The sequence below is a fragment of the Coturnix japonica genome, chromosome Z, assembly GCF_054131305.1.
Source record: "Coturnix japonica strain WE chromosome Z, WE-NBRP24, whole genome shotgun sequence".
In the NCBI taxonomy this organism is placed as follows: Eukaryota; Metazoa; Chordata; class Aves; order Galliformes; family Phasianidae; genus Coturnix; species Coturnix japonica.
Window position 1 is genome coordinate 23,053,560 of NC_140702.1, and position 14,388 is coordinate 23,067,947.

At 53.9% G+C, this 14,388-nt stretch overlaps 2 protein-coding genes across 2 annotated transcripts; both read left to right on the forward strand.

The window, feature by feature from the left end:
• The first annotated feature begins 4,822 nt into the window (after positions 1-4,822).
• Positions 4,823-6,048, forward strand: LOC146753815 (uncharacterized). Its single transcript, XM_085530035.1, has 2 exons — positions 4,823-4,916; positions 5,041-6,048. Exon 2 carries the CDS (start codon positions 5,125-5,127, stop codon positions 6,046-6,048), a length of 924 nt encoding a protein of 307 aa, XP_085386161.1. The 5' UTR covers positions 4,823-4,916; positions 5,041-5,124.
• Positions 6,049-10,331: 4,283 nt separating this feature from the next.
• LOC146753816 (uncharacterized) lies at positions 10,332-11,557 on the forward strand. The gene is made up of 2 exons (XM_085530036.1): positions 10,332-10,425; positions 10,550-11,557. Exon 2 carries the CDS (start codon positions 10,634-10,636, stop codon positions 11,555-11,557), a length of 924 nt encoding a protein of 307 aa, XP_085386162.1. The 5' UTR covers positions 10,332-10,425; positions 10,550-10,633.
• Positions 11,558-14,388: the final 2,831 nt, after the last annotated feature.

Consider the following 14,388-nt stretch of genomic DNA (forward strand, 5'->3'; position numbering starts at 1 on the left):
TACTTCCAACTGTTTGTAGAAAGTCTCAGTTTATTCCTCCTGATTAGGTGGCCTGTAGTACACCCCCACAACAGTGTCACCTATGCTAGCCCAGTCCTTAATTCTTTCCAACCAGCTTTCCACTTGTTCAGCATTCACCCCCAGGTGGAGCTCAATACATTCTAGCTGCTCACTCACATGAAGAGCAGCTCCACCAGCTTGCCTGTCCAGCCTCAATTCTCTGAAGAGAACATAGCCATCATGACAGTATTCCAGCCGTACGAGATGTCCCACCATATCTCCATGATCGCAATAAGATCATGGCCCCGTGACTGCACACAGATCTCTAGCTCTCCCTGTTTAATTTCCATGCTGCATGCATTGGTATACAGGTACTTTAGGGAAGCAGAGGATGTGTGTACCTCTAACAAGACACAGCAAGATTTCAGCTGGACCACTGAAGATGTTATTTTTTCTGAGAAGTCCTCACAAGGTTCCACTGAAGAGTTTTTTCCCCAGAGTTTCCTAAAAACACAGCATTCTCAAGCCCTTTGTTGTCAAAAGGAACAGCATTTCCTTCCCCTATTGAATCTAGTTTAAAGCTCTGGTAATCAATTCAGACAAATTGCTCCCCAGAACACTTCTGCCCCATCTGCTCAGGGATGTTCTACATGATGTTCACATTCTTGGTGTCTCAAAGGCCTGCCCAAAATCATAATTCCTAAAGCCTTGATCCTGTCACCAACTCCTCAGCCAGTAATTTACCTGACCTGTTCTCCTTCTTTCTGAGTCCCAACTGCCAGCTGGGAGGACAAAGGAGAAGCACTGCTTGTGCTTCTGATCCCTTCAGCATCTTTCCAAGGGATGAAAAGTCCCTTTAAATGTTCTGTAATTTTCCTCATTACAGCCTCTTTTGACCCTACTCGAATGACAGCAAGCAGGTGGTAGTTTTCTTGTTTTATCCGACATGGTAGAGTCTTCTCAACATCTCTGACACATGCCCCCAGAAGACAGCAAGCATCTCTGGAGACACTATATGGGGAGCAAATGGGGTCTTAGCATTTTGCTGTGTATTTCTATGTTTTAATCTGATCACAATAGATAGTGCAGATGATAGACTTTTTCCCAAGACTTCTTAAATTATTCTCTTTCTTTAACATTTCTTCAATTACAGAATCACAGAATCACAGAATTACCCGGGTTGGAAGGGACCTCAAGGATCATGTAGTTCCAACCCCCCTGCCTAGCAGGGCCACCAAACATACACATTTACTAGATCAGGTTGCCCAGGGCCCTGTCCAACCTGGTCTTGAACACCTCCAAGGACGGGGCATCCACAACCTCACTGGGCAGCCTGTTCCAGGACCTAACCACCCTTCTAGTAAAGAACTTTCCCCTAACATCCAACCTAAATCTTCCCTCCTTCAACTTAAAACCATTTCCCCTAGTCCTGCTATTATCAGCCCTTTCGAAGAGTTTACTCCCCTCCTGGGAGTAAGTTCCCTTCAGGTATTGAAAGGCTGCAATGAGGTCACCTCGCAACCTTCTCTTCTCCAGGCTGAACAAACCCAACTCCCTCAGCCTGTCCTCATAGGGGAGGTGCTCCAGCCCCCTGATCATCTTTGTGGCCTTTTCTGGACCCTTTCCAAAATCTCCATATCTTTTTTGTACTGAGGGCTCCACACCTGGACACAGTACTCCAGATGGGGCCTCACAAGAGCCGAGTAGAGAGGGACAATCACCTTCCTATCCCTGCTGACCACCCCTCTCCTGATGGAGTCCAGGATCCCATTTGCTATCCGAGCTGCTAGAGCGCACTGCTGGCTCATGTTGAGTCTTTCGTCCATCAGGACCCCCTGCTCCTTCTCTGCCGAGCTGCACTCAAGGACCACTCCTCTCAGCCTGTACAGGTGACTAGGGTTCTTCCGGCCCAAGTGCAAAACCTTGCACTTTGCTGTGTTGAACCTCATTAGGTTCACCCGAGCCCAGCTTTCCAGACTGTTGAGGTTCCTCTGAATGGCATCCCTTCCTTCCACCGTATTACCGCACCACTCAGCTTGCTGCGGTCAGCAAACTTGCTGAGGGTGCACTCCATTCCCTCATCAATGTCATTAATAAAGATGTAAAAGAGCACCGGTCCCAAAACAGACCCTTGAGGGAGACCGCTTGTTACCGGCCTCCACTTGGACATAGAGCCATTGACCACCACCCTCTGTCTGCGGCCATTCAACCAATTGCTTATCCATCTAGTTGTCCACCCATCAAACCCACTTCCCTCCAATTTGGAGATGAAGATGTGGTGGGGGACCATGTCAAAGGCCTTGCTCAGGTCCAGGTAAATGACATCGGTCGCCTTCCCTTCGTCCACTAATGCCGTCACTCCATCATAGAAGGCCACAAGATTAGTTAAGCATGACCTTCCCCTGGTGAAGCTGTGCTGGCTGTCTCGGATCACATGCTCATTCTTTATGTGATCGAGCATGTCGTCCAGGAGGATCTGTTCCATAATCTTCCCAGGCACGGAGGTGAGATTCACCAGCCTGTATTTCCCCGGGTCCTCCCTGCTCCCCTTCTTGTATATGGGAGTGACGTGACCCTTCCACCAATCATCCGGGACCTCACCTGACAGCCACGACTTCTCAAATATGGTGGAGAGCGGCTCGGCAACCACCTCAGCCAGCTCCTTCAGGACCCTGGGATGCACGCCATCTGGCCCCATAGACTTGTACTCATTCATTCTAAGGAGGCACTCTCAGACTTGCTCTACCCTTACAGTGGGGAGGGATTTACCTCCTTGGTCCCCACATAGAGGTTTGGGGATGCAGGGCTTAGGGTCGTGAAAAAGACTAGAATCCTGGCCACCAGTGAAGACTGAGGTGAAGAACTCATTCAGCACCTCAGCTTTCTCTTCATCTGTTGAAGCCAGTTCTCCTTTTAAATTTACCAAAGCAGGTACGCCCGTTTTGGCCTGTCTCTTCTGGCCAATGTACCTGTAGAAGGTTTTCTTATTGTTTTTCATGTCCCTCGCCATGTTCAGTTCTGCCTGCGCCTTGGCTTCCCTGATCCCTTGTCTGCAAGTCTGGATGGCACCCCTGTATTCTTCCCAGGTGACACAGCCTTGTTTCCAGAGCTTGTACACCCCTTTCTTCGCCCTCAGTTCTCTCAGCAGGTCCTCGCTGAGCCATGCCGGTTTCCTACCTTGCCTGCCCACTTTCTTATTCAGGGGAATGGACACCTCTTGTGCTTCCAGGAGGGCATCCTTGAAGAGCAGCCAGCTCTCCTCAACGTCCTTGTCTTTGAGGGCAGGGAGCCAGGGGATCTTGGCCAGCAATCCATTGAGTAGCTTGAAGTCTGCTCTTCTAAAGTTCAGCGTCCTGGTCCTGCTCTTTGCCAGGCCCACATCGCTTGAGATCACAAACTCAACCAGGGCATGGTCGCTGGAGCCCAGGCAGCCTCCAACCTTGATGCCTTTGATGATCTCCTCAGCGCTGGTGAGCAGCAGGTCCAGCAACACTTCACCTCTGGTCGGTCTGTCCAATACCTGAACCAGAAAGCTATCATCAATGGATTCCAAGAGCCTTCTGGAGCTCTTGCAGCTCACCGTGTGGTTTTTCCAACAGATGCCCAGATGGTTGAAGTCCCCCACCAGGACAGGAGCCTGTGAGCCAGACGCCTCACACATCTGGAGCAAGGAAGCCTCGTCAACAGCCTCCCCTTGATCAGGTAGCCTGTAGTATACACCTAGTACCAGCTGGCCTTTATTAGTCCCATCTCTAATCCTAACCCACAAGCTCTCAACCTGTTCCTGTTTCTCATAGGGAGCTCCTCACAGTTTATCCAATCTCTGACATAGAGAACAACTCCCCCCCCCCTTCCTACCTTGCCTATCTCTCCTAAAGAGTCTATAGCTGTCGATGGCAGTATCCAAATTGTGGGAGTCATCCCACCACGTTTCTGTGATAGCAACAATGTCATAACTTTCCGAGTGCATCACAGTTTCCAGTTCCTCCTGCTTGTCACTCAGGCTGAGTGCATTAGTAGAAAGGCTCTTCAGCCGGGCTGTCCATCCTGACACCTTTGTAAGGGATCCAGGATCCGCTAGAACAGCAGCATCCCCAGCATCCCCCTGCCCTACTCCCTCCCTTTGCAGTCTGCCATCATTGCCCACGGAGTCTGGTACAATCCCTTGAATGACCCGTTCAACCCCAGTGGCCCTTATTTTGCCCTCTTCCTTGCACAGCTAAGTGTCCAGACGGTCCTTGATTATCTCCTGAGAAGGAGACTCCACAACCCCCCGGGCAGCCTGTTCCAGTGCTCTGTCACCCTCACCATAAACAAGTTCCTGTGCATATTTGTGTGGATCTTCCTATGCTCCAGTTTCTGGATTTATTTACTTCTGTGATGAACATGATCATAATGTATCTCTCTCATAATGTATCTCTCACTCTCATTCTTCTAAGCAAGCCTTTTTATATTCTAAGATGCGCATTCAGTACATTTCCAGTAACAATCCACTGGCCAGAAAGCAGGCAAGTTTCAATATGGATGTTGGATAATAAAGTGGAAAGAGACACTGTGGAAAAGATGAGCGCCATTGCTGTGGTTGGAGTGCAGCAGATGATGATGGCCCATTGTGATGTCACTGGCAGTGACACACGCAGCACGTCACTAAGGTGGATTGTGACGTCCTGGCCCTCACTGCTTGTAGCCGGGCCACAGAGTCTCTCTCTCAGTCTGGCTTGTGCCTGAACTCCAGCCGAGCGTGTCTGTGAGGTTTGGAGCGAGCGGCAAGTCTTGCCTTGGTGCTGGTCTCGTGTTCTGGGAGCTGCTGACAGCCGCTCTCAGTGCTCGTCCCCAGAGCCACCGGAGCTTCTTCCCCGACCTGCCTGGCTCAGGCAGCCGGGGCACTCAGAAGACCCCAGCAGCAAAGGGAGCCGGTAAGGGGACACCTCACCCTGGGCAGCTGGGAGGGAGGGAATTGGGCACTTGGCAAGGGACGTGGGCACTTGTTCCTTCCCTGCCGGGCTCAGCGAGTGACTGTGGCCTCTCTTCCTTTCCTAGCGTGACCCCTGCTGCTGCAGCAGCGGCGTGAGGAGCAGCCCATCATCGCCTGAGCTCTCCTGTCCTCCATCACAGCTGAACAGCATGGCCACTGCGATGGACTATCGCTGCATTATCTGCCTGGACAGCGTGACTGATGCCAGCCATGTAATGCCGTGCATGCACCGGTTTTGCTTTGGCTGCATCCGGCGCTGGTTCCAGAGGAGGCGCAAGTGCCCCCTGTGCAGAGGCAGGGTGATGTCCATCCGGCACTTGGTGCGTGCTGACAACACTTATGAAGAGTTTGTCCTCCGACAGTATGAGCCAAGGGCCAGAAGAGGACGCAGACGACGCCAAATGCGCACTAGGGCACACAGGGCAGCCCCACTCCTCCAGCTCCGATCTGTGTCCCAGCCCCTGGTGCCCATGCTGCGGCAGGAGCTGAGGCAGCTCTCTGGGGCTGACCACGGGGCACGCTCTGCAGTACAGCGCCTTGTCAGCTCAGGCCGGTCCTTCTTTGGCCTGGACGAGGCAGCGCTGACTGCGCGGCTGCTCACCTCCCTGCAAAGCCAGGCTGCCCGCTTTGCACGATGGCTCGCTGTCCGAGCTGCGCAGCTGTGCGGCAGGGAGCAGCAACATCAGCCTGCCCAGGATGCCTCCCATGCATCCACAGGGCAGGAGAGCAGCCCTAACGCAGCCCATGGAGCAGAAGCCTCCCCAGCACACCTTCCTGAGCCACAGCCCTCCAGCAGCACCTGGGAAGGCAATGTGGAGGAGGAGCTTCCTGGCCCTTCAACCAGTGCCATCTGTGAGGGACCCAGCCAGCCTCCATCCAACCCGGCTCCGGTGGATGTGGCCCAAGAAGCCGCCCAAGAGGAGCTGGGGGAGGCAGTGCCAGGTCCCTCCAGTGCCAGCACGGGCAGGGAGCGCTCACGCAGGGCGCCTCGGCGAGCCCCAAAGAGGAGGAGGACTCACACCTCGGAGGACTCTGCACCTCCTGCCAAGAGGCCACCCCGCAGGCAGTGCTAGGACACCACCCCAGCAGCTGGCCAGAACACGGCCGGGCCTACAACTAGGCCACAAGCAGCCCTCAGGGGCTCGGACCGAATCGGACCACAGAGACGCTGAATGGCCCATGTTGGAAGGGGCCTCAAACATCAACAATTTTCAACCCTTCCTGCCACAGGCAGGGCCACCAACCTCCGTATTTCTTACACCAGGCTGCCCAGTGCCCCATCCACCTGGCCTTGAACACCTACAGGGTGAGGCATCCACAGCCTCACTGGGCAGCCTGTTCCCCCACCTCACCACTCTCATAGTATAGAACTTCCCCCTGACATCCATCCTAAATCTTCCCTCCCTTAACCTGAAACCATTTCCCCTTGTCCTACCCTTATCCACCCTTCCTAAGAATTGATTCCCCAATAAAATTCCATAAAAATTATTCATGTTGCCACCAGTGCATCCGTCTGCGCCGTGCACAGGGCAGGTCTGACCTCTGCTGGGCCTGGAGGCCTCCCATGCTGCTGCTACCTCTCCCTTGGGACCTCCCACAGCACACTGCAAAGGGAAATGTGGAGACGGGAGGCACAGCTTTACTTCTATGCAGGGCATGAGGTGGGTCATCTCCACCAGTCAAGCGCAACCGCATCTTTACAATGTGCTCTGCTTACAGAGAATCACACACAGAATCACACAGAATGACCCTGGTTAGAAGGGACATCACGGATCATGTAGTTCCAACACTCTGCCTGGCAGGGCCACCAAAAACACATTTACTAGATCAGGTTGCCCAGGGCCCCGTCCAACCTGGTCTTGAACACCTCCAAGGACAGGGCATCCACAAGCTCCCTGGGTAGCCTTTTCCAGGGCCTAACCACTCTCCCAGTGAAGAATTTCCCCCTAACATCCAACCTAAATCTTCCCTCTTTTAACTTAAAACCAATTCCCCTAGTCCTGCTATTGTCAGCCCTTCAGGTATTGAAAGGCTGCAATGAGGTCACCCCGCAACCTTCTCTTCTCTAGGCTGAACAAGCCCAACTCCCTCAGCCTGTCCTCATAGGGGAGATGCTCCAGCTCCCTGATCATCTTCGTGGCCCTCCTCTGGACCCTTTCCAAAATCTCTATGTCTTTCTTGTACTCAGGGCTCCACACCTGGACACAGTACTCCAGATGGGGCCTCACAGGAGCAGAGTAGAGAGGGACAATCACCTCCCTATCCCTGCCGACAACCCCTCTCCTGATGGAGTCCAGGATCCCATTTGCTATCCGAGCTGCTAGAGCGCACTGCTGGCTCATGTTGAGTCTTTCGTCCATCAGGACCCCCTGCTCCTTCTCTGCCGAGCTGCACTCAAGGACCACTCCTCTCAGCCTGTACAGGTGACTAGGGTTCTTCCGGCCCAAGTGCAAAACCTTGCACTTTGCTGTGTTGAACCTCATTAGGTTCACCCGAGCCCAGCTTTCCAGACTGTTGAGGTTCCTCTGAATGGCATCCCTTCCTTCCACTGTATTACCGCACCACTCAGCTTGCTGCGGTCAGCAAACTTGCTGAGGGTGCACTCCATTCCCTCATCAATGTCATTAATAAAGATGTAAAAGAGCACCGGTCCCAAAACAGACCCTTGAGGGAGACCGCTCGTTACCGGCCTCCACTTGGACATAGAGCCATTGACCACCACCCTCTGTCTGCGGCCATTCAACCAATTGCTTATCCATCTAGTTGTCCACCCATCAAACCCACTTCCCTCCAATTTGGAGATGAAGATGTGGTGGGGGACCATGTCAAAGGCCTTGCTCAGGTCCAGGTAAATGACATCGGTCGCCTTCCCTTCGTCCACTAATGCCGTCACTCCATCATAGAAGGCCACAAGATTAGTTAAGCATGACCTTCCCCTGGTGAAGCTGTGCTGGCTGTCTCGGATCACATGCTCATTCTTTATGTGATCGAGCATGTCGTCCAGGAGGATCTGTTCCATAATCTTCCCAGGCACGGAGGTGAGATTCACCAGCCTGTATTTCCCCGGGTCCTCCCTGCTCCCCTTCTTGTATATGGGAGTGACGTGACCCTTCCACCAATCATCCGGGACCTCACCTGACAGCCACGACTTCTCAAATATGGTGGAGAGCGGCTCGGCAACCACCTCAGCCAGCTCCTTCAGGACCCTGGGATGCACGCCATCTGGCCCCATAGACTTGTACTCATTCATTCTAAGGAGGCACTCTCAGACTTGCTCTACCCTTACAGTGGGGAGGGATTTACCTCCTTGGTCCCCACATAGAGGTTTGGGGATGCAGGGCTTAGGGTCGTGAAAAAGACTAGAATCCTGGCCACCAGTGAAGACTGAGGTGAAGAACTCATTCAGCACCTCAGCTTTCTCTTCATCTGTTGAAGCCAGTTCTCCTTTTAAATTTACCAAAGCAGGTACGCCCGTTTTGGCCTGTCTCTTCTGGCCAATGTACCTGTAGAAGGTTTTCTTATTGTTTTTCATGTCCCTCGCCATGTTCAGTTCTGCCTGCGCCTTGGCTTCCCTGATCCCTTGTCTGCAAGTCTGGATGGCACCCCTGTATTCTTCCCAGGTGACACAGCCTTGTTTCCAGAGCTTGTACACCCCTTTCTTCGCCCTCAGTTCTCTCAGCAGGTCCTCGCTGAGCCATGCCGGTTTCCTACCTTGCCTGCCCACTTTCTTATTCAGGGGAATGGACACCTCTTGTGCTTCCAGGAGGGCATCCTTGAAGAGCAGCCAGCTCTCCTCAACGTCCTTGTCTTTGAGGGCAGGGAGCCAGGGGATCTTGGCCAGCAATCCATTGAGTAGCTTGAAGTCTGCTCTTCTAAAGTTCAGCGTCCTGGTCCTGCTCTTTGCCAGGCCCACATCGCTTGAGATCACAAACTCAACCAGGGCATGGTCGCTGGAGCCCAGGCAGCCTCCAACCTTGATGCCTTTGATGATCTCCTCAGCGCTGGTGAGCAGCAGGTCCAGCAACACTTCACCTCTGGTCGGTCTGTCCAATACCTGAACCAGAAAGCTATCATCAATGGATTCCAAGAGCCTTCTGGAGCTCTTGCAGCTCACCGTGTGGTTTTTCCAACAGATGCCCAGATGGTTGAAGTCCCCCACCAGGACAGGAGCCTGTGAGCCAGACGCCTCACACATCTGGAGCAAGGAAGCCTCGTCAACAGCCTCCCCTTGATCAGGTAGCCTGTAGTATACACCTAGTACCAGCTGGCCTTTATTAGTCCCATCTCTAATCCTAACCCACAAGCTCTCAACCTGTTCCTGTTTCTCATAGGGAGCTCCTCACAGTTTATCCAATCTCTGACATAGAGAACAACTCCCCCCCCCCTTCCTACCTTGCCTATCTCTCCTAAAGAGTCTATAGCTGTCGATGGCAGTATCCAAATTGTGGGAGTCATCCCACCACGTTTCTGTGATAGCAACAATGTCATAACTTTCCGAGTGCATCACAGTTTCCAGTTCCTCCTGCTTGTCACTCAGGCTGAGTGCATTAGTAGAAAGGCTCTTCAGCCGGGCTGTCCATCCTGACACCTTTGTAAGGGATCCAGGATCCGCTAGAACAGCAGCATCCCCAGCATCCCCCTGCCCTACTCCCTCCCTTTGCAGTCTGCCATCATTGCCCACGGAGTCTGGTACAATCCCTTGAATGACCCGTTCAACCCCAGTGGCCCTTATTTTGCCCTCTTCCTTGCACAGCTAAGTGTCCAGACGGTCCTTGATTATCTCCTGAGAAGGAGACTCCACAACCCCCCGGGCAGCCTGTTCCAGTGCTCTGTCACCCTCACCATAAACAAGTTCCTGTGCATATTTGTGTGGATCTTCCTATGCTCCAGTTTCTGGATTTATTTACTTCTGTGATGAACATGATCATAATGTATCTCTCTCATAATGTATCTCTCACTCTCATTCTTCTAAGCAAGCCTTTTTATATTCTAAGATGCGCATTCAGTACATTTCCAGTAACAATCCACTGGCCAGAAAGCAGGCAAGTTTCAATATGGATGTTGGATAATAAAGTGGAAAGAGACACTGTGGAAAAGATGAGCGCCATTGCTGTGGTTGGAGTGCAGCAGATGATGATGGCCCATTGTGATGTCACTGGCAGTGACACACGCAGCACGTCACTAAGGTGGATTGTGACGTCCTGGCCCTCACTGCTTGTAGCCGGGCCACAGAGTCTCTCTCTCAGTCTGGCTTGTGCCTGAACTCCAGCCGAGCGTGTCTGTGAGGTTTGGAGCGAGCGGCAAGTCTTGCCTTGGTGCTGGTCTCGTGTTCTGGGAGCTGCTGACAGCCGCTCTCAGTGCTCGTCCCCAGAGCCACCGGAGCTTCTTCCCCGACCTGCCTGGCTCAGGCAGCCGGGGCACTCAGAAGACCCCAGCAGCAAAGGGAGCCGGTAAGGGGACACCTCACCCTGGGCAGCTGGGAGGGAGGGAATTGGGCACTTGGCAAGGGACGTGGGCACTTGTTCCTTCCCTGCCGGGCTCAGCGAGTGACTGTGGCCTCTCTTCCTTTCCTAGCGTGACCCCTGCTGCTGCAGCAGCGGCGTGAGGAGCAGCCCATCATCGCCTGAGCTCTCCTGTCCTCCATCACAGCTGAACAGCATGGCCACTGCGATGGACTATCGCTGCATTATCTGCCTGGACAGCGTGACTGATGCCAGCCATGTAATGCCGTGCATGCACCGGTTTTGCTTTGGCTGCATCCGGCGCTGGTTCCAGAGGAGGCGCAAGTGCCCCCTGTGCAGAGGCAGGGTGATGTCCATCCGGCACTTGGTGCGTGCTGACAACACTTATGAAGAGTTTGTCCTCCGACAGTATGAGCCAAGGGCCAGAAGAGGACGCAGACGACGCCAAATGCGCACTAGGGCACACAGGGCAGCCCCACTCCTCCAGCTCCGATCTGTGTCCCAGCCCCTGGTGCCCATGCTGCGGCAGGAGCTGAGGCAGCTCTCTGGGGCTGACCACGGGGCACGCTCTGCAGTACAGCGCCTTGTCAGCTCAGGCCGGTCCTTCTTTGGCCTGGACGAGGCAGCGCTGACTGCGCGGCTGCTCACCTCCCTGCAAAGCCAGGCTGCCCGCTTTGCACGATGGCTCGCTGTCCGAGCTGCGCAGCTGTGCGGCAGGGAGCAGCAACATCAGCCTGCCCAGGATGCCTCCCATGCATCCACAGGGCAGGAGAGCAGCCCTAACGCAGCCCATGGAGCAGAAGCCTCCCCAGCACACCTTCCTGAGCCACAGCCCTCCAGCAGCACCTGGGAAGGCAATGTGGAGGAGGAGCTTCCTGGCCCTTCAACCAGTGCCATCTGTGAGGGACCCAGCCAGCCTCCATCCAACCCGGCTCCGGTGGATGTGGCCCAAGAAGCCGCCCAAGAGGAGCTGGGGGAGGCAGTGCCAGGTCCCTCCAGTGCCAGCACGGGCAGGGAGCGCTCACGCAGGGCGCCTCGGCGAGCCCCAAAGAGGAGGAGGACTCACACCTCGGAGGACTCTGCACCTCCTGCCAAGAGGCCACCCCGCAGGCAGTGCTAGGACACCACCCCAGCAGCTGGCCAGAACACGGCCGGGCCTACAACTAGGCCACAAGCAGCCCTCAGGGGCTCGGACCGAATCGGACCACAGAGACGCTGAATGGCCCATGTTGGAAGGGGCCTCAAACATCAACAATTTTCAACCCTTCCTGCCACAGGCAGGGCCACCAACCTCCGTATTTCTTACACCAGGCTGCCCAGTGCCCCATCCACCTGGCCTTGAACACCTACAGGGTGAGGCATCCACAGCCTCACTGGGCAGCCTGTTCCCCCACCTCACCACTCTCATAGTATAGAACTTCCCCCTGACATCCATCCTAAATCTTCCCTCCCTTAACCTGAAACCATTTCCCCTTGTCCTACCCTTATCCACCCTTCCTAAGAATTGATTCCCCAATAAAATTCCATAAAAATTATTCATGTTGCCACCAGTGCATCCGTCTGCGCCGTGCACAGGGCAGGTCTGACCTCTGCTGGGCCTGGAGGCCTCCCATGCTGCTGCTACCTCTCCCTTGGGACCTCCCACAGCACACTGCAAAGGGAAATGTGGAGACGGGAGGCACAGCTTTACTTCTATGCAGGGCATGAGGTGGGTCATCTCCACCAGTCAAGCGCAACCGCATCTTTACAATGTGCTCTGCTTACAGAGAATCACACACAGAATCACACAGAATGACCCTGGTTAGAAGGGACATCACGGATCATGTAGTTCCAACACTCTGCCTGGCAGGGCCACCAAAAACACATTTACTAGATCAGGTTGCCCAGGGCCCCGTCCAACCTGGTCTTGAACACCTCCAAGGACGAGGCATCCACAAGCTCCCTGGGTAGCCTTTTCCAGGGCCTAACCACTCTCCCAGTGAAGAATTTCCCCCTAACATCCAACCTAAATCTTCCCTCTTTTAACTTAAAACCAATTCCCCTAGTCCTGCTATTGTCAGCCCTTCAGGTATTGAAAGGCTGCAATGAGGTCACCCCGCAACCTTCTCTTCTCTAGGCTGAACAAGCCCAACTCCCTCAGCCTGTCCTCATAGGGGAGATGCTCCAGCTCCCTGATCATCTTCGTGGCCCTCCTCTGGACCCTTTCCAAAATCTCTATGTCTTTCTTGTACTCAGGGCTCCACACCTGGACACAGTACTCCAGATGGGGCCTCACAGGAGCAGAGTAGAGAGGGACAATCACCTCCCTATCCCTGCCGACAACCCCTCTCCTGATGGAGTCCAGGATCCCATTTGCTATCCGAGCTGCTAGAGCGCACTGCTGGCTCATGTTGAGTCTTTCGTCCATCAGGACCCCCTGCTCCTTCTCTGCCGAGCTGCACTCAAGGACCACTCCTCTCAGCCTGTACAGGTGACTAGGGTTCTTCCGGCCCAAGTGCAAAACCTTGCACTTTGCTGTGTTGAACCTCATTAGGTTCACCCGAGCCCAGCTTTCCAGACTGTTGAGGTTCCTCTGAATGGCATCCCTTCCTTCCACCGTATTACCGCACCACTCAGCTTGCTGCGGTCAGCAAACTTGCTGAGGGTGCACTCCATTCCCTCATCAATGTCATTAATAAAGATGTAAAAGAGCACCGGTCCCAAAACAGACCCTTGAGGGAGACCGCTTGTTACCGGCCTCCACTTGGACATAGAGCCATTGACCACCACCCTCTGTCTGCGGCCATTCAACCAATTGCTTATCCATCTAGTTGTCCACCCATCAAACCCACTTCCCTCCAATTTGGAGATGAAGATGTGGTGGGGGACCATGTCAAAGGCCTTGCTCAGGTCCAGGTAAATGACATCGGTCGCCTTCCCTTCGTCCACTAATGCCGTCACTCCATCATAGAAGGCCACAAGATTAGTTAAGCATGACCTTCCCCTGGTGAAGCTGTGCTGGCTGTCTCGGATCACATGCTCATTCTTTATGTGATCGAGCATGTCGTCCAGGAGGATCTGTTCCATAATCTTCCCAGGCACGGAGGTGAGATTCACCAGCCTGTATTTCCCCGGGTCCTCCCTGCTCCCCTTCTTGTATATGGGAGTGACGTGACCCTTCCACCAATCATCCGGGACCTCACCTGACAGCCACGACTTCTCAAATATGGTGGAGAGCGGCTCGGCAACCACCTCAGCCAGCTCCTTCAGGACCCTGGGATGCACGCCATCTGGCCCCATAGACTTGTACTCATTCATTCTAAGGAGGCACTCTCAGACTTGCTCTACCCTTACAGTGGGGAGGGATTTACCTCCTTGGTCCCCACATAGAGGTTTGGGGATGCAGGGCTTAGGGTCGTGAAAAAGACTAGAATCCTGGCCACCAGTGAAGACTGAGGTGAAGAACTCATTCAGCACCTCAGCTTTCTCTTCATCTGTTGAAGCCAGTTCTCCTTTTAAATTTACCAAAGCAGGTACGCCCGTTTTGGCCTGTCTCTTCTGGCCAATGTACCTGTAGAAGGTTTTCTTATTGTTTTTCATGTCCCTCGCCATGTTCAGTTCTGCCTGCGCCTTGGCTTCCCTGATCCCTTGTCTGCAAGTCTGGATGGCACCCCTGTATTCTTCCCAGGTGACACAGCCTTGTTTCCAGAGCTTGTACACCCCTTTCTTCGCCCTCAGTTCTCTCAGCAGGTCCTCGCTGAGCCATGCCGGTTTCCTACCTTGCCTGCCCACTTTCTTATTCAGGGGAATGGACACCTCTTGTGCTTCCAGGAGGGCATCCTTGAAGAGCAGCCAGCTCTCCTCAACGTCCTTGTCTTTGAGGGCAGGGAGCCAGGGGATCTTGGCCAGCAATCCATTGAGTAGCTTGAAGTCTGCTCTTCTAAAGTTCAGCGTCCTGGTCCTGCTCTTTGC

Excerpts from the sequence above, each read along its gene's own strand:
- LOC146753815 (XM_085530035.1), top strand. The coding sequence starts at position 5,125 with ATGGCCACTGCGATGGACTATCGCTGCATTATCTGCCTGGACAGCGTG.
- LOC146753816 (XM_085530036.1), top strand. The coding sequence starts at position 10,634 with ATGGCCACTGCGATGGACTATCGCTGCATTATCTGCCTGGACAGCGTG.